General features: G+C 43.3%; 1 protein-coding gene across 8 annotated transcripts in view; it reads left to right on the top strand.

The window, feature by feature from the left end:
* The window catches only part of LPP (LIM domain containing preferred translocation partner in lipoma), a 682060-nt gene that overhangs the window by 182339 nt on the left and 481904 nt on the right, over positions 1 to 17817 (top strand). Inside the window, exon 1 of one of the 8 annotated variants that reach the window (XM_029215420.1) lies at positions 5796 to 6488. The exons of the other annotated variants lie outside the window; for them this stretch is intronic. Within the exon in view, the coding sequence (XP_029071253.1) occupies positions 6425 to 6488 (64 nt within the window). The 5' untranslated portion in view covers positions 5796 to 6424. Of the gene's footprint in view, positions 1 to 5795; positions 6489 to 17817 lie in introns of those variants that run through there. 8 annotated transcript variants of the gene reach the window in all.

The following is a 17817-nucleotide window of genomic DNA, read 5'->3' as shown; positions in this document are numbered from 1 at the left end:
ACTACCAAAGGTAAAATAGATAGCTAGTGGGAAGCAGCCGCATAGCACAGGGAGATCATCTCGGTGCTTTGTGACCACCTAGAGGGGTGGGATAGGGTGGGTGGGAGGGAGATGCAAGAGGGAGGAGATATGGGGATATATGTATATGTATAGCTGATTCACTTTGTTATAAAGCAGAAACTAACACACCATTGTAAAGCAATTATACTCCAATAAATATGTTAGAAAAAAAAAGAAAACGGAGACAAGTTTAAAAAAACAAATAAGGAAGCATAAAATTTATTTTATGTGTTTAAGGAAGCATAAAAAGTTTTAAAATTTGGAAAATGTGAGTTTTCCTCTGCAGATAACCATCTGATATCTGTACTTCCCAGCTAGCTCCTTTATGCTCTCTATAATCTTCTAGAAGTCTTAGCCTAAAAGAGGTGAAGTAGTCACTATGGTGATCCTAACTGCAGGCCCTATAGAATAGCAACTTTGTGGAAGATTTGATATCAGCATTTCAAGTACTGTAAACATTTTTCTGATGAATATTTTGATTATCCCTTAGGTATGTTCTTTCCATGATCTTTTTTTTTTTTAATATTTATTTATTATTTAGGCTGTGCCAGGTCTTAGTTGCGGTACGTGGGATCTCTTAGTTGCCACATGCATGTGGGATCTAGTTCCCTGACCAGGGCTCGAACCTAGGCCCCCTGCGTTGGGAGTTTGGAGTCGTAGCCACTGGACCACCAGGGAAGTCCCTCTTTCCATGATCTTAAACATAATTTTTTTTTTTTTTTTTTTTTTTTCGGTACGCGGGCATCTCACTGTGTGGCCTCTCCCGCTGCGGAGCACAGGCTCTGGACGTGCAGGCTCAGCGGCCATGGCTCACGGGCCCAGCTGCCCCGCGGCACGTGGGATCCTCCCGGACCGGGGCACGAACCCGCGTCCCCTGCATCGGCAGGCAGACTCTCAACCACTGTGCCACCAGGGAAGCCCAAACATAATTTGAAAAAAAAATTTTATTGGAGTACAGTTGATTTACAATGTTGTGTTAGTTTCAGGTGTACAGCAAAGTGAATTAGTTATATATATACATACATCCACTCTTTTTTAGATTCTTTTACCATATAGGCCATTACAGAGTACTGAGTAGAGTTCCCTGCAGTAGGGAATTCCTATGCAGTAGGTCCTTATTAATTATCAATTTTATATATAGTAGTTTAAACATAATTTTAATTACACAGACCTTTGAAAGAATTGAGGTTTGTTGGCACTGACCCATATTTGCAGGAGTTAGCAATTTAGAAATGAGTGGAAATTTTGGTGTTACATTAATATGGTTTTCAAAGCTGATATTCATCATACACATGGAATAAGAAGAGGTCATGTGCAAAGAAGGCTGGTGAGGGGGCACATATGGACTGTGAAACTCTTCTATGAGCAGATCAGACCTAGAAGCCACTTGTGTTGTTTAGGCTTTATGCTCGTTTCTACAAAAGAGAGGTTTACTAAAAAAAAAGATGGTAGCCAAAAATACAGGAGTGACTCCTGCCCATCTTTTTGTCCCTCTCTAGTCCATAAAACACCTCTGCAAAAAAATCCTTTCCTGTGTACTTCATGTATTTTCAGGGATAAACACATCAGAGAAGAATGTACTGTAGACATGTGATACCATAACTTCTGGTGGCTCTGTTAGGCAGAGATCTATTTGTTCACTTAGAAACTGCAGTTATTATATTAACTTTCCTCCAAATGCCAGTTGTTAAATATTAATAAAGTAAATTTTGAAAAGTGGTTAACTCTGCCCCCACTTCCTCACTGAAACCCATCTTGAAGCTACAAAGAAGAGTTTAAGCAAGGCTGGAAAGCTTATGAAAAATTGCTCTTGAGAAAGAGGAATTTCATCTATCTCTCTGTCTATCTCTCTATCACTCCATCCATCCATCTATCCATTCATCTATTCATCTATTTTTTTTATTTTGGAAGTAGACTTGGTGGGGAAAAAAGGATAAAATCTTCTCACATAGCCTTTGGAAGGTAGAGAAGTAAATATTATGGGGGCACGCTACAAGAAATTTAAAATAATCTTGTAATAATTGGTGTCAGTGGCAGTAATGAAGAAAGAATAACAGTTTAAATAAATAATTAGACTTGACAGTAGATGTGTCAACAGGTACCCACTTAATTAGTGTAATCATTGTGTTTCTCAGCTTTCAGCATTGATCCACTGACTGTGGTGTGTTCCATGTCCCATTTCCAAACCGAATCTATTTAAAGCTGTACTCCATGGAATCTGAAACTGTATCCCCTGTTTACTATTTAGAGCTGATACCTGATGTTCTTTAACAGGGAAGATCTGTACTTGAGCAAGAACAGCCTTCTGCCTTTGGTAGACTGTTGATATCCTTGTTTTCCACAGGGTGATTCATTAGCAAGGATGAATAATGCACAGTTAATTCTCATGGACTTGTCTATATTGCTACAGTGAATTGTTTATTATAATTTGATAGAAACAGCCCTAGTCTGCCTTAAATCCAATAAATCAGTTATTGTTATTTGAGGTAGAGTTATTGTTATTGAGTTATGAGTTATTGTTATTTCAAAATATTTGAAATTATTTTCTTAGTTACCTGGATAGAATCTCATCGCTTGCAGGAGTGAAGTAATGTGTTATGGGTTATGTTCTACGAACCGGGAGTCATGAGAATCTAATTCTACTCCCAGCTCTGGCTGTGTCACCTTGGACAAGTCATTTTCCCTCTTTGGGGTCCATTTCAGTATCTAACAACAGGTAGAGTTTTACCACGTGCTTATGGCATTATTTCTAGTCAAATGTCCTAATATCTATGATTTCATTTCTTGGTCAATTCTTTCTTCCTCCTGCTGCCACTTTTCCAAAGTCATAGGAGAGTTCAGTGTGTGAAAATAGTGTTCTTTTTAGCTTTTGATTCTTGTACATACCTGAAGGGCAGTTAGTGATTTGAATTATATATACACTGTGATTGGGCATTTATGCATTGCTTGTTCCCTACCCCCAGCAACATTCAGTTTCTGGTTAGAAAGGAAAAAATAAAAATCTATCTTCCTTCATGTTTCTCTGCTTGATAATCTGGGTCTCAGTTTTGAGGCTCTGGTAAACTTCACTAGCAATATAGAGAGGTATCTCTTCTGTTGTTTGACTTTTCCAGGGTTGAGTCAGTGACCTGTAAGGAGAGGTCAGAATGTCAAAGGCAGAGGGAACTTTAAGGACCCATCTAGCCAAATCTCAGAGATGGAGATTTTGGGGTCAGGGAGGGAATATGATTTGTCTAAGCTTTCCGTGGCAGATCCTAGGCTAGAATTCTTTCTTCTGACTCCATAGTTGTACCTCTGTTTTAGGAGAGGAATCTCTGTATGTGAAGTATCCTTTCTCTTCCCACCATTTAAAGGGACATTATCTTTCAGGCAAAACCAATCCTGTTGTTAACGCAGGGATGTGAGATGCCCTTGAAACATAAGTGGATACCAGACTTATTCGTTCATTCCGTGAAGCATGGAATAGAGGACTCTGGCTGGCCTCTGCTCTCTGTGTTTATTAAGAGGCTGTGGATTCCCTTGCAGCTCTTCCTGTAAGAGATTACTTGACCCTGACATCACACTGTTTCCTCTTGCCCTTTTCTGATCCAATGAATGATAGGAAGCTAAGGATGAGTTCCTAGCTGGCTGTGTACTGTGCATAGTTGGGAACATTAATAAAGAGAAGACAGATGCAGGATTAATACGCAGGAGGACAGGTGAGTAATAGCCAACACAGTGAAATCTAGTTCAAGGCCTGCAGTTCCCAGTCTCTGTGCTACACAAGATTAATAGCAGCATCTCTCATTCTTTCAGATTTTCTCTCTGCCTTGTTCTTGTGGGACTGGGCTGGGGCTGAGAAGCAGCTAGAATGATCTTTGCCAAAACCAAACTAATGTTTTCATGAGATTTCCAGGTCCAGAGAAAAGAGTAGTAATTGTCTATCAGTTGGAAGATAACTTAGAGGCCACTGGGTCTAAACACTTACCTTGTACTTCATAATAATGACACACTGAGTGGAAATCATTTTACTGGGTCTGAGGTTCAAATCCTGGCTCTACTTTATTTGCTATGACTTTGGTGAAGGCATTACCTTCCTCTGAACCTTAGATTTTCCATCCATGAGATGCAAGGAGGAGGAGGGTGAAATAGATTGGATGTCAAAGGTTCCCCAAATCCTGGTTTTCCTGAGTCTCTGATTTGCCTAAGGTCCTGTAGCAGGTTTGCAGCCAAGCTGAGTCTTAGATTCAGAGCTCTTTTCTCTGGATTGGAGCGCTTATCATTAAAACTTCCACCGTCTGTACTTTCTAAACCATATGCTTATATCTTTCAGCCTTGTTTTATTAAGTGAAATTTTTCTCTCTCAGTTGGCAGATCCCTTTCTGTCAAGGGACTTGCCTAAGGCAGTAGTTATTAATTCGTCCCTGTGTGTGTGTGTGTGTGTGTGTGTGTGTGTGTGTGTGTGTGTGTGTGTAGTGGTAGGGGAGAGGATTATGGAATATTTGGAAACTCAGATGAATCTATGAACTAGTTAGAAAATGCACATCTGCATAGAACGTTGTCTGCAATTTCAGGTTTGTAAACCTTCTGAAGGCCATACATAGGTTCTAGGTTAAGCGAAATACTTTTTTCAGTGTGCGAAGTTTGAGATGACATTTGGGTAACACATTTCCTTTGCTGTTGGATTTCTCCCACAATTCACCTATTGTTTTGCTCTGAGTGTCAGACTCATTTATGAGTGTGACTCTGGACATTTATGTTTCAAACTGTTGAGCAATGTTTTAATATTGAAACTCTTATTCTGCTTGCTCTATTCATTTATTCACTCACTCACTCACTCAAAGGTACTTTTAACCCAGAATCTGTTAAGTGCTATCCATTTTAATACATCATTTCGTTTAATCTCATAAAATAGAAAATTATTTTTTCCCACTTTTCATATGTGGAAACTGAGCTCAGAGAGGTTGAGTAATTTGCCTAACGTCATACAGCAAATGAATCGCAAAGTTTGGATTCAAATTCAGATCTGCTTGAAAATATGTGAATACCTCCAGAGATAACACTGAATGTGAATAGGGACAATGAAACAATTCTATAAACGATAGAAATTCCCGGTAGAAAATGGCCAGTGGTCCCCTGAGGAATACAGTGAATGTGTGCTCTGGGAGTTCAGAGAGGGACAAGATCACATATCCTGAATCATTTATATGATAATTCATTAATTAAATGCCCTTCTGGTACTTTAAGGCAGAATAAGAAAAGCTGGGCAGTTGTATAAACTGCATTATAAATAACTCATGTTTTTTCTCTTCTTTCAAACTTCTATCAGGTTAGTGGTCTCAGACTCTCCATTTTTGTAAGTGAGTGCAGGAGGAGGCAGAGTGATTAGGGTCATAGAGCCCTAACCATACTGCAAGTTATCAACTGAATTGGAATTTTGATGCTTTGGGGAATCCGTTGGTTGTTTTCTCCCTGTTATATTGAGCGTGAGATTTTTTTTTTTTTTTCGCGGTATGCGGGCCTCCCACTGTTGTGGCCTCTCCCATTGCGGAGCACAGGCTCCGGACGCGCAGGCTCAGCGGCCATGGCTCACGGGCCCAGCCGCTCCGCGGCATGTGGGATCTTCCCAGACCGGGGCACGAACCCGTGTCCCCTGCATCGGCAGGCGGACTCTCAACCGCTGCGCCACCAGGGAAGCCCAGAGCGTGAGATTTTTTACCAGAGATAGACTTCTGGCAGTGCACAGATAGCACAAATGCAGATGTGAGCAGCTAGAATTTGGGTCGTGCCAAGATGTAATGACTGCCACATGTGTGAATTTAATCTCAGTGCCTGGTGACCCACTGTGAGTCTGTGTGGGAGCCCTGGGGATGAAGGCCGGTGTTAGACATGGAAGAGGCCTTGGAGATTTTCAGGGGCAACAGCTTTGGATGGGAAGACGGAGGCCCCGAGAGGGGGCAGCAGAACAAGAACCAGGCTTCATACTGGCACCCTACAGTCATAGCTGCTTAAATTTTCTATCTTCCATCGGCTCATGTTCATACTTGACACTGGATTGGGAGCCTAGCATTATTAGCTGCATGACTTTGGATGCATTACTTGATTTCTTTGGGTCTCAGTTTTGTCGTCTGTAAAATGGAAATCACACCGTATTGGCAGGACTGTTGTGAGGGTAAGTGAAATACCATTGTGCTGTACAACACACAGAAGTATTATTGTCCACATGATTAACAGTCCCCATCCTGTCCTAATGAGACAGGCACGCATGTCCTGCTCTTACAGATTCTACTTCCTAACTTCATCTTGATACTTTTCAGGTCAAGTTGCTTCTCAGAGTTTGGTCTGAAGACCAGGAACAGCAGCATCACCTGGGAGCCTGTTAGAAATGCAGACCTCAGGCCCCACTCCAGACCTCCGAATCAGAATCTGCATTTTAATAAGATCCCCAGGTAGTTCCTAGGCTCATTAGAGTTTGCGAAGCATTGTTTCCGCTGGAGACCAATTCCAAGACTGTTGGCCACAGGCCTGCTGACACGGACTGAGTCTGAGCCAGCATTCCGTGACATGCCTTCCCCAAGCCTTAAGAGACAGGAGGGAGCCCTGTGAAGTCGCTCCCTGAGAGTAATGGAAGGCCGGGTTGCAGGAATCCAGCAGGCTTTATCTTTTCAACGCCCTTCATTTCCTCAGAAGTACTATTCACCAGGGGTCAGACTGGGATTGGATCCCAAGGCTTTGGACTCCCAAAGTCTGTGTTCTTTTCATTAAACCACGATGTCTCAGTCAGGAGGAATGCTGGGCTGTGTGGATGATAGCTCTTCATTTCCACGCTTGCTGTTTTACTCTATTACTCAATTCCTAGAGGGAAAGAATTAAAAAAATTAAATTAAATTAAATTAAAAAGCTTGAATTGAAAGCCAGGATCCTGCAGCTTAATCAGTTATTTTCATTTTTTAATGAGGGAGACTATTGTGAAATAAGTAATTATTAATTACTCAAAACTAATGAAATATTTTAGTTTCCTTGCTAAAAAAGCATATGGAAGCTAAAAGAAAGCATATGGGTGTTTTTCCGGAAGCATATTGGTGAATGGACAAATTACAGTGGTGCCAATATGCCTTTGCTGTCTGGCTGGGGCCATCACTGTGTGTGCTGGCATCTGAGTCCTCTTAAAGGGATTATTTAAAATTCCCATCTGATGTGGGCCTTGGGTTGCCTCTGGAGTTGCACAGCTCTACCTCATGAATCTTTCTGCCATGTTTCACTCTGACATTACTGGTGGAGTGTCACTCAGTATGAAACCTTTGCAGTCGAGGGCTACCATGCTCTTCCTTTCCAGATGCTTCTCTCCCTCTGCAGTAGACGGAACGGACCTGCCTAGCCGATGGCTAGGTACTGAGACTTTGTCCATCTCTCAGTTTACCACGGCATCCTTTCAGACTGCAGCACTGGACCTCCTTGCTCCACTGGGGACTGTGTGTGAGACTCTGGGCCCCCACTGGTGTCTGTACTGCAGACTTCTCCCTTGTAAACCCGGAATGGTGATTCCAGTGCATCTCAGCTCACAGGCATGGCTCTTTATCCGATTTGCAGTCCATGCCCTTTGCTCCTCCTCTTCTTTTCTTTATGTCTCTTCTCTCTTGCTGTGTGTTTAGTCGATCTGGTGAATAGCTTGATGGATTTGGAGGTGGTTGAAGCTCTTTTGGCTGCTCTGGGGATTGCACACATCCAGGCTTGTGATGATCAGAGGCAGCATGATATGTTTGAGAAGGTACTTAGCCGAGTGTCAGAAAACCGAGGTGCAGACCAGCCTAACTTGAGAAGCATTTACTTAGCACTTACTGAGAAAGGTGGCTTGCTAAGACATCGAGGGAGGGAGCTGGCAGGTGTGTGGAGGTGAGTTTGATTCAGGGCCAGCCAGGACTCAGTGTGGTGTGTGGGCTCAGAAATTATACTTCGTGAGTGAGAGAATGTGGGAGCTCTTTCTACGGGAGGTTTCATATAAAACCAGGGACTGGAATTGACTTTGAAGGATGATTGAATGGACTTCGATGGGATATTACAGGGACTTCAGAGGAAATCTCTGGCAGGCAAGAATCAGCTTGAGGCAAGTCCCAGAAGCAGGTGAGTACCAGCCCTGCCCAGAGAACTGGGCACAGATGACAGAAATGTGTAGTTGAGAGAAATCACTTCTTCTCTGGCGGACCTCAGTCTCCTCAACAGCAAAGCATGACCTTTGGACAATTTGGTTCTCAAGAAGCCTCAAGAACTCCAACTGGAATTCTTCAAGATCTCCTATCCCACAGCCAGAGAAGCCATTCAGCTAAAGGCTGGTAGCTGACAGTGGCAATGGAGCAGGTCTCAGAACCCAAGTGTCCTGTTTCCTATTTCACTGCTCTTCCTGTGACCCCACAGAGCATGATGATGCTGAGTGGGTGGGATGACCATTATTATTCTATCCTTTAATGTGTGAAACACAGAATTTTAAAATAATCTAAGACATAAAACAGACAAGGTATTTAACCATCTTACAGACCTGATGACCCTTCCACTGGAGAGGGGCCACTCTTGTAAAATGCTACCTTTGGGCTTTGCTTTCCTGTCTGAGGGACCAGCACACATCCCTCCCCCTGAGGAAGCCTTCTCTCTCCACCCCTTGGCTCAGAAGTATAGTCTTAGAATTGGACTTTGTTTTATAATTGACTTTATTTTGTACTGCCATCTTTTTGTATTTCCTCTTATCTCCCCTCACCAATATGCATATATTATAAGAGTTCTGAATCTAAGGACTACTTCATTCTGCTTTTCTGAATTTCCTTTAGCTCCTGGCACAGTGCCTTCTGTATCGTGCTCAATAAACACACAACTGTGTTCTTCAACGGTTTTCCCCTCTGTTGCTTGTTTTTAAGATGGATATGACACTTAGAGATTTATAGAATTTCAGAACGGGAAAGGAACTTAAAAACTCTCTGTCTAGTCGAGCCCTCTCCCGGGGAAGAAATGGCTTACCCTACTTTGCCTACCCAATTAGTGGCAGGTCTGAGAATGGCGCCCCCATATGACCAAGCAGGAGAGGGATGGCTGGAACCTGAGCTCTCGCTCACCACTCGGCAAACCTTGGCTGGGTTCCTTCTTTCTATGGAGAGTGTTGGGAATAAAGGTGGTACACGTGACGCTGTTGCCGTATGAAACAGATGGAAGCAAACAGACGTTTACTGGGTGTCTACTGTGACGTACTATGTGACAGGCCCGTGGCAGGTGCTTTCACATCGTTCAGCTCGGTCAATCGTCATAATCTAGAATTCCCACCCCTACATGCGGGAGAGAGATTGAAACAGGACATTTAGCCAGAGCCCTTCCCTGTAAACTCCGAAGAGTGCACGGTAGTGGATAGGTTTTTGCCTCCTAGAGTGTGGGCAGAGGGCTCTGCAGAGTGGTACTCTTGGCTGTTCTAAGGGGAACTGATGGGGGAGACCAATGAAAGCGAGCGGAGGTGGTGATCACAATTTCTGTGGGAGGACCTATACTCCCCCGAATATAAGAGAGGACTCAGCTCTCCCCCTCTCTCCTCCACACGTGCATCCCTGAGTCTTTGGAGAACTGAGACAAGAATGCCTCCCACTCGGGGGTTGGTTGTATTGGCTCCTACTTGGTCTGGTTACGTCTTACTCCCGCCTCTCCCCTAGCCTCCAGCCCCACTGCGTCTATTTTTCTCCCTTCTATTCATTCGCCTTCTCCCCCTCCCTCCCTCTCCTGAGTTAACCCTGGGTGGCCTCAGGTTCTGAAGGCTCTCCAGTGGCAGAGTCTCCTGTGCTGGACTGTGAAAACGCTGGCAGGGAAGACGGTACACAAATCTGTTAAATACACAGTAAAAATAGCTTCTGATCTATGGGACTCGGTATTAAGCAAGATGATATTAACGAGGTCTGAGTGCTGTGCTGAAATGTGGCAGCTGCACATGCGTCTTGGCTGCCTTTCCTCCCTACCTCTGGCAGCTTGCGAGCAGTGTTGCCATGACACTCCTTGGGCTCTGTTTAGATCAGCTATTTTCTGAAGGAGGCCCTGACCTTCCCCACAGTGGAAACGGTTGATGTGGTCATGTCAGTGCCTCTCCAGGAGGCCTGGGACTGGTGGGCCCCCAGTTATGACTTGGAAACTGTTGGAAGCTGTAGGTCAGGTCACAGACGTTGAACATTTAGGAGCAAGAAGCCTGTTAACTATCCTCTAGTCTCCTTTGATGAGTGAGGGTACTGAGGCCCATTGAGTGGAAGTGACTTGCTCAAGGTCGCAGAGTGAAGTAGGGACAAAGCTGGGGCAGGAACTCAGGTCTCTTGATTCTCGGTGCTCTAACGTTCCAACTGTGCCACCCTTACGCCTGCCTCAGGGCCCTTTTCAGCCCAGATGGCTGTGGATGGAGATGAGCCAGACCCGGGGATATGGCTTCCCTAGGAATGGGCAGAGGAGGTGAAGAGAGAGGGGGAAGCTCAGTGCAGAGGGAGGAATGAGGAAAGGAGTGGGGGTTACGGATAGAGTGGGGGCGATAGAGGCCAGTGTAAACGCCCGAGGGGCCCCTCAGCAAGGCCCATCCGAAGAGACTCTTTTCTGTCAGGTTCCACAGGTTGGTCCACTGAGAAGTAGATGCTTACAGGGGCAGGGGAATAATTAGGTCACGTTCTCTATTGCTCTGAACACTTTCCTCACCTCATGTTACACCTCATATAAAACTACCATTAAAAGCCATTGTCAGCACCACCCTTTTTGGGATAGTTTATTATATAGTGTTAAGTATTCTTCAGAAAGTTCATATGTGAAATGCTGTCTCCTTCACAAGATTACAGGGTCTTGGGGACAGAAATTATGTCTTTGCTGGACCTTCCTCCCTTCCCTTTTCCTCCCTCCTTCTCTTCCTCCTTCCCCTGCCCGCCTTCAATCATGGCACCTGGCAGAGACTGAAATCACATACAATGAGCATCCAGGAAGTTTTTGTTGAGTTGAACTTAGTTGAATTCAGATGACCTCTTAACATTTTTATTAATGGATGGTGAAAATTGGCAAATAAAAGTTTGGGGGAATAGTGTTCTGACCAATTAGGATTCAGTGAGATTTCTTGTACACTCTTAGTTAATCTTCATGAAAGCCAGTACACTGTCCAGTATTATCCTTATTTCACAATGAAGAAACAAAAGCCAAGTGACCTGCTCCAATTCACTTCAAGGAGTAAATGGTGAGGTTTGATTTGCATCTAGATCTCCTGTCTTCAAATGTTATAATGTTACTTCTACTCTTCCCCAGTACTGTGGAAGAGCAGTTGTTCCATAGACAGTGGTTCACCCTTCTATCGAGGAGTCTCCAACCTTTGAAGGTTGTAACCTACCCCCTTAAGAGTTTGGAAAAGTAAGTATGAGTCCTCAGATTGAAACAGTGACTTATTATGGTTTAGACAACCTTAGGCTGCTTTTTTTTTTTCAGCAAGCCGAGGGAAAAATAGCGCATTTCTATATTCTTTAATTTGCTTAGTTTGAAAGAAACTTTGAAATGGTGTGTAAGACTCTTTGAACTTTTAATACATTTGGATACATCCAGAATATGGGGATAAAAAGGCCTTCTGCCCTAAATGAATTGACTAATTTAGCTAAAAACAAAATTAGAGCACTTTTTTTGGTTACGAATGAAGGCCGCAAGAATTTTTTGATGCTGCAGCTAAAGCCTGGGTTTTGGTTGATATTCATGTTTTGTAGGTTTTTCTCAATATTTGTCATATACATTAAATGATATCCATTATGCCTCCTAACTCTCATAGGATTTGGAGGCATTTGGTTGATAGCATCCTGCATCCTTTCTGAAAAAACATAAATGTGGAGCAGTCTTCCTTTTTTATGTATGTGCTTTGGAAGACCACCGTTGCCTAATTTAAATTTCAGTACAGAGGCAAAGCTTATCTGTAGTGAGCATAATATCTTGATATATATAGATCTCATGTTTCCTTTTTGTGTCTAACTTTCAAGGTGTTTAAATAGGAGAATGATTTGAATAATAATGGTATAATGTCCAGAGAGAAAGTTGAATACATAAAACAAATATGCGTGGAATCTATTTCTGTAGTGTGTGTGTGTGATTAGCTCAGTCTTTTTATAAAGTTGTCTGTACTTTGAAAGTACATAATAACTTTGAAATTACCAGAGAAAATTGAAATCAAAACTTGGATGTTTAAGGGGATGAATATCTTATCTTTTGTTTTGGAGCTGTAGGTAAAGTGAAAGGTTAGAAGAGTGTATTGTGTGGTGTTAGATGGAAACCAAACATTATATTTTCTTTGCGAAGAAAGCTTGGCTTGGGAATCTGAGTATTCTTGCAAACTTTCTAAATTTCTTCAGCCCCCACTGATGCCCATACTTTGCTTAATTTGATTGAATTAGTTTACACTGAGCTATGGCTTAGAAAACATTTATTATAAGCAATGCACATGCACACTAAATAAATAAAGGAAAGGAAAAAAAAGAAGCAGCACTTTGCACTTTTCTTGCATGTGTGAAGCAGTCTGCCTTGCTTTAGAATTGCATGTGTGTGTCTCTTTAAATAGACTGGGAACACCTTGAAGACAAGAGAAATGTTTTATGCATGTTTGTGACAATGATTTTGTGAACTCAAGTGCAGTAAATCAGAACAACTTTGATAACGTCCTTTCCTTGGAGTTGATAGGCTTGTTCAGAATTTCTTAGAAGTCATCCTATTACTTTTGAAATTCCTCTGCTTCATATACTTTCTGTGGAATGAAGAAATGTTGTCCATCTGCCTACTTGCAAGAAAAATGGATAGTTAAATAGTGCAATATAGCCTGTTTACATACTGGCCCAAACTGTCACTGTAAGAAAAGGTTGCATATATTCTAAAATGTTACAGAGCTAGGAAAAATGTACACACGTAATATATAGAGTGAATATATATGTACATATATATATGTATATATATGATCATATATATATGATCTGTTCCTTGTCACAATATTTAACCCAATGTGCTATTTACAGTAATGAATCAAAATGTCAGTTTTAAAAATATGAAGTGTCAAAGTGTTCCCACGTTGTGGGAAAGTTTGATGTGACAGTTTGTTAATCATATGACTGTTATATCAAACGTGTCTCACAGTGTTTTTTGCTCAGTTCTCTTTCTTGTAGGCTCCTTGCACTTTTTCAATGAATTCCCAGTTCAAGTTACTAACTCAAGGAACACATCTGGGTTACCTGTCTCCCACAGCTCACACAAATGCTGCTATGTTTTCCTTTACTTACAATTGAATGGATTTAACATTTCAGAGTAGTTTGACTTTTGTGCCTGACACATTTATGTATAGAAGCTAAAAGAAAAAGAAAATTCCCCTACTGTAATTTTGTTGTTTTCACTGCAAAACCATCACATGAAACCTTGATAGAATGGATGTTTTGTGTTTCTCCAAGCTGGGTTTCCCAAGGTTTAATTTAGATGTCCTTACTCTTTGACCTTGGGCACATTTTTGAATTTTACTTGGCACATTGATCATACCAACTTCTTCATCTTAATAAAAGGGCAGAATCCTAAACATAAATATTTTACGCTTGGGAAAAGGCAGCATGGTTTCCTTCGGAAGAATTTGTGGCTATGCTACTTACTAGCTCTGGATACAAGGACCACACTCAATCTCTGGGCCTCAGTTTCCTCTGAAGAATTGTTAAGGTTGAAATTAGATTAGATTAGTGAATTTTTAAACTTATACCTTCAAGGAGCCCAGAGTTCTGGGTGGACGTACAGCCTCAGATGATGGGGCGCGGGGAGAGTGGCGAGGACTCTGGGCCCTTCTGCCTGAGCAGCTCACTCTTAGATCTGTTTAAATTTAGTTTTATATACTATTTCATTTAAATAAAAGGCTCCACTGCTTAAGTGACCAACTTGCCTACCTGTTGGCAGCCACTCTGCTCTGCGATGTAAAGTCAGTGCTCTCTGATTCTGCAGCTCATCTCCTGAGAGGTATCAGTTGGCAGCCACTCCAGCATATCTCGGCTAATCTGGCCTCAGGTTCTGCCTGTGCATCCATGTGGCCTCCGTGGAAGTTCTTTCAATGGCAAAGGATTCTCCATGGTGAGATTTGAGGGAAGGGCCACTAACTGAGGGCCCATCTGTGTCTGAGTCTAATCCTTGCAGCTTTTTAGTCTTAATAAACTTACTTTCCAATTTGGCAGATTTTTACATCATCAAAGACTGTTGTTTAGAACAAGTACAGACAGAGGAAGATATAGAAGCTTTGGCAGGTATTTAATCTGCTTTTGGTTGAGGATATGAATGTTACTCCTTAAGCTGGAGCGTTTCAGCCAATTTGGGGAGGAGGTTGAACGCCCACAACGTGAAATTTTACTTCACCCATTATTTTTTCCTTCCCTTCACCCCATATACTACCACCTTGATCCACTCTGCAGGACATATTCCTGTGTATATTCCCCAGAATGATGGGGCAGGTGAATTAAAAAGTTGTGAATTACAAATCAAGGAAAAGACTGTAAGAATGACAAATGATCGAGGGATATGATGTAGCAAGACTTTAGAAAAGCCTTTAAGTATGGACATAATAAAATCAAATTGGAGAAAATATTTCTCATAGATTAAAAAGAAGTGTCCTAAAAATGGGAGAGAGGATGAATGTCTATTTTGCTAGACATTCAGAAGCATCATTTTCAAAGTTCCTCAGGGATCAAGTTCGGGGATTAGTTTAACTCTCCTAATATCTGGAATTGTGAAGGGAGAGAATGGTCATGTGTACAGTTTTTTTTTTTTTTTTTTTTGCTGTACGCGGGCCTCTCACTGTTCGGGCCTCCCCCGTTGCGGAGCACAGGCTCCGGACACGCAGGTTCAGCGGCCATGGCTCACGGGCCCAGCCGCTCCGCGGCATGTGGGACCTTCCCGGACCGGGGCACGAACCCGCATCCCCTGCATTGGCAGGCGGACTCGCAACCACTGCACCACCGGGGAAGCCCAAGTGTACAGTTTTGTCATGACAGTTCCTTATAGTGAAATGGCCCTTTGGTAACGGATCTCATCTAAATGGTGGAAGCCCAGAAGCAGTAGCTGAGTGCCAAGACAGAATGTTCTTTTATTGAGTCACATATCAGCCATTGGGGATGCACCTGGGCTTATTGGGCTGGGGGGGAAGGGATGACCCAAAATACATGTATAGGATAATTAGAAAAAAACCAGGAGTGGTTCCTGACTTGTTCGTTAAACTGGTGAGATGAGGCAAAATGTTCTAAACCAATGTCACACTCTAGACATCCAGCTTTCAATGGAACAGGAAGCATTTTGTGTATAGTTTTGGTCGAAGTGGAATAGTATAAAGGATTGTTTGGATAGAGGGGATGACATGGGGACAAACCAAAAGGTACAGCCCAGGACTTGAACTCAGGTAGTCTGTCCCCAGCAGCTGCTCTCTTAGCCACTAAGCTACGTTGTCTGCATACTGTGGGTGTAATTATACATGCCTTTTCTACCTCCCAGCATGTCATGAGGCTGAAACAAGATGATACGTGTGAAAGTATTAGGAAAGGGGTGAACCAACAGGTGAAGGTGAGACAGCACACAAATAACTATAAAGTAGAAAGTAGAAACTTGCTGAGAAAGTTCAGAGAAGAGAAAAGAATGATCACTTCCAGCTGGGGTGGAGGGCAGGGGATTAAGGAGGGCTTCTTGGGGAAAGTGACACTTGGGTTGGCCTTGAGCGGGATTTTGATAAAGGGGGAGGCTCTCTGAGCAAATGGAATGAACAATGGGATAGAGTCATCGAAGTGCAGGGTGGTGAAAAAGAAGGCGTTAGTTCATCAAATGCTGATGAGTTTAGCAGGTTCTTTCCAAAACAGTGTGCACTGAGGAATGCGGAAGGGAAGGGGCGTGTGGAGGAAGGGAAGGACATGGTGAGTAAGGTAATGAATGGGAAGATGAAAAAGCATAACCAAAAACTGCCGTCTTGGGCTTCCCTGGTGGCGCACTGGTTGAGAGTCCGCCTGCCGATGCAGGGGACACGGGTTCGTGCCCCAGTCCGGGAGGATCCCGCATGCCGCGGAGCGGCTGGGCCCGTGAGCCATGGCCGCTGAGCCTGCACGTCCGGAGCCTGTGCTCCGCAACGGGAGAGGCCACAACAGTGAGAGGCCCGCATACCGCAAAAAAACCCCAAAAAACAACAACAAAAAAACTACCATCTTCATCATCTTTCTGGGAGTCAACTCTAGGCAAATAGATGATCCCTGCCTCATGTAGATCATGCCTTGAATCAATTTATTTTCTTGTGCGTGGTCCATAAATCCTAGTCCAAGGAGATACCAGTCTAAGAAGATGTGTCCCCCGTAAGCCTGGAGAATGCAGCATGCTCTGGCGCCCTCTTAGGTATTGACAATGTATGTTAGCTTGTTAAATCTTCCAGGAAGCCCTGTGGGACAGCCGTCAGCTTACTTTCAGTTGACTCTGGAACTTGGTTTTTCCCTTTGAGCAACCCTAGTTAACATCCCCGAGTAGATAAGACTCCCAGAGACCTCCAGCCCACCAGCTGGACTGATCTGTGTCTGCTGTCCAACAGATCCTCTGAGAGGAGAAGCAGATCCACTCTCAGGGCAGCCCGAAGTCCCATTCTGAAAGAAGAAGTTGCACAGAGCACTTTTGCCTGTAGAAATGGTTATGTGTCATTTAGAAAGAAAGCTGTGCTCAAGATAACCTTGAGAACCTGCAACCCCTCTGAAAAAGTAAGAGTGAGAAGCAGGAAGTGAAGGAGCCCTAGGTCTTGGAATGTGTCTGAGTGCAATAGATCGCAACCACAGGACCACCCCCAGCAGGCTGCCCTGTGAACATTTATGAGAAAACATCCTTCAAGTCAGGAGCTTGCCAGCCAGCCCCGGAGATGGCCAGGAGCCTAGCTCACTCTCAGGTGCTGCATTGTCCTGAAAGAGGAAGAAAGGCAGTGGACTGTGTTGAGTGTCTACTCCTTCCCAGACACCACATTCAGAGTCGGAGTCATGTTAACACCTTCTCACTTAAACCCCTCAACAATCCCACTAGGTTAGGATTATTAATCTCTTCTTGTGTAGATGAGGACACCGAATCCAGGGTGTCTCAGTGCTGCTGAATAGATCACGTTGTTTTATATCTTGGACCTTGACCATGTTCCTTTCCATCCTTGTCTGCCTGGTGAACTTGTGTTTCCCCAGGTTGTAAAAGAGCTTCTCCTCTAAAGACCTTCTGAACCCCGTGGGACCTCTTGTCCTGAACTGCATGGTGCTCTTGTTGCTTAGGGCTACATGCTTTCTCTCAAGATTCAGACTTGGGGCCTGAGTGATTCTAGAGCTGCCCTGCTCTGCCTACATTCAGCTTTCTCTACTGTGTGATTTCAGCGTAACTTCACTCAGACCCCGTCCTTCACAGGATACTTCTTTTCCAGCCCAGAGTTCTGGGCCTTCTTCGCTGACATATTGAGTTTTCTGGGTTCTGGGCCTCTGAATTTTTAATGTCACCCCACCTCCACCCCGCCCTTCCTGGAACCTACCTGTTACCTTCTTGTTATTTGCTCAGGTCTGATCTTAACTTTCAAGTGACACTTGTCAAACTTGCTGTGCATTGGAATCACCTGGGGAATTTCACCCTCAGAGGCTATGGTCCCAGAGGTCTGAGAACACAGCGTGGGAGAATTTGTATTTCTAGCAAGCTCCCGGATGATTCTGAAACTGTCAGTTTGTGGGCTCACTTTGATTACTACACCTTTAAAGTACAGTTCAA

The sequence above is a fragment of the Monodon monoceros genome, unplaced genomic scaffold (genome assembly GCF_005190385.1).
Source record: "Monodon monoceros isolate NGI ecotype Baffin Bay Population unplaced genomic scaffold, NGI_Narwhal_1 Super_Scaffold_11, whole genome shotgun sequence".
Lineage (NCBI taxonomy): Eukaryota > Metazoa > Chordata > Mammalia > Artiodactyla > Monodontidae > Monodon > Monodon monoceros.
The sequence above is the reverse complement of the archived record's forward strand: the minus strand, read 5'-3'. Positions and strand labels throughout refer to the sequence as shown.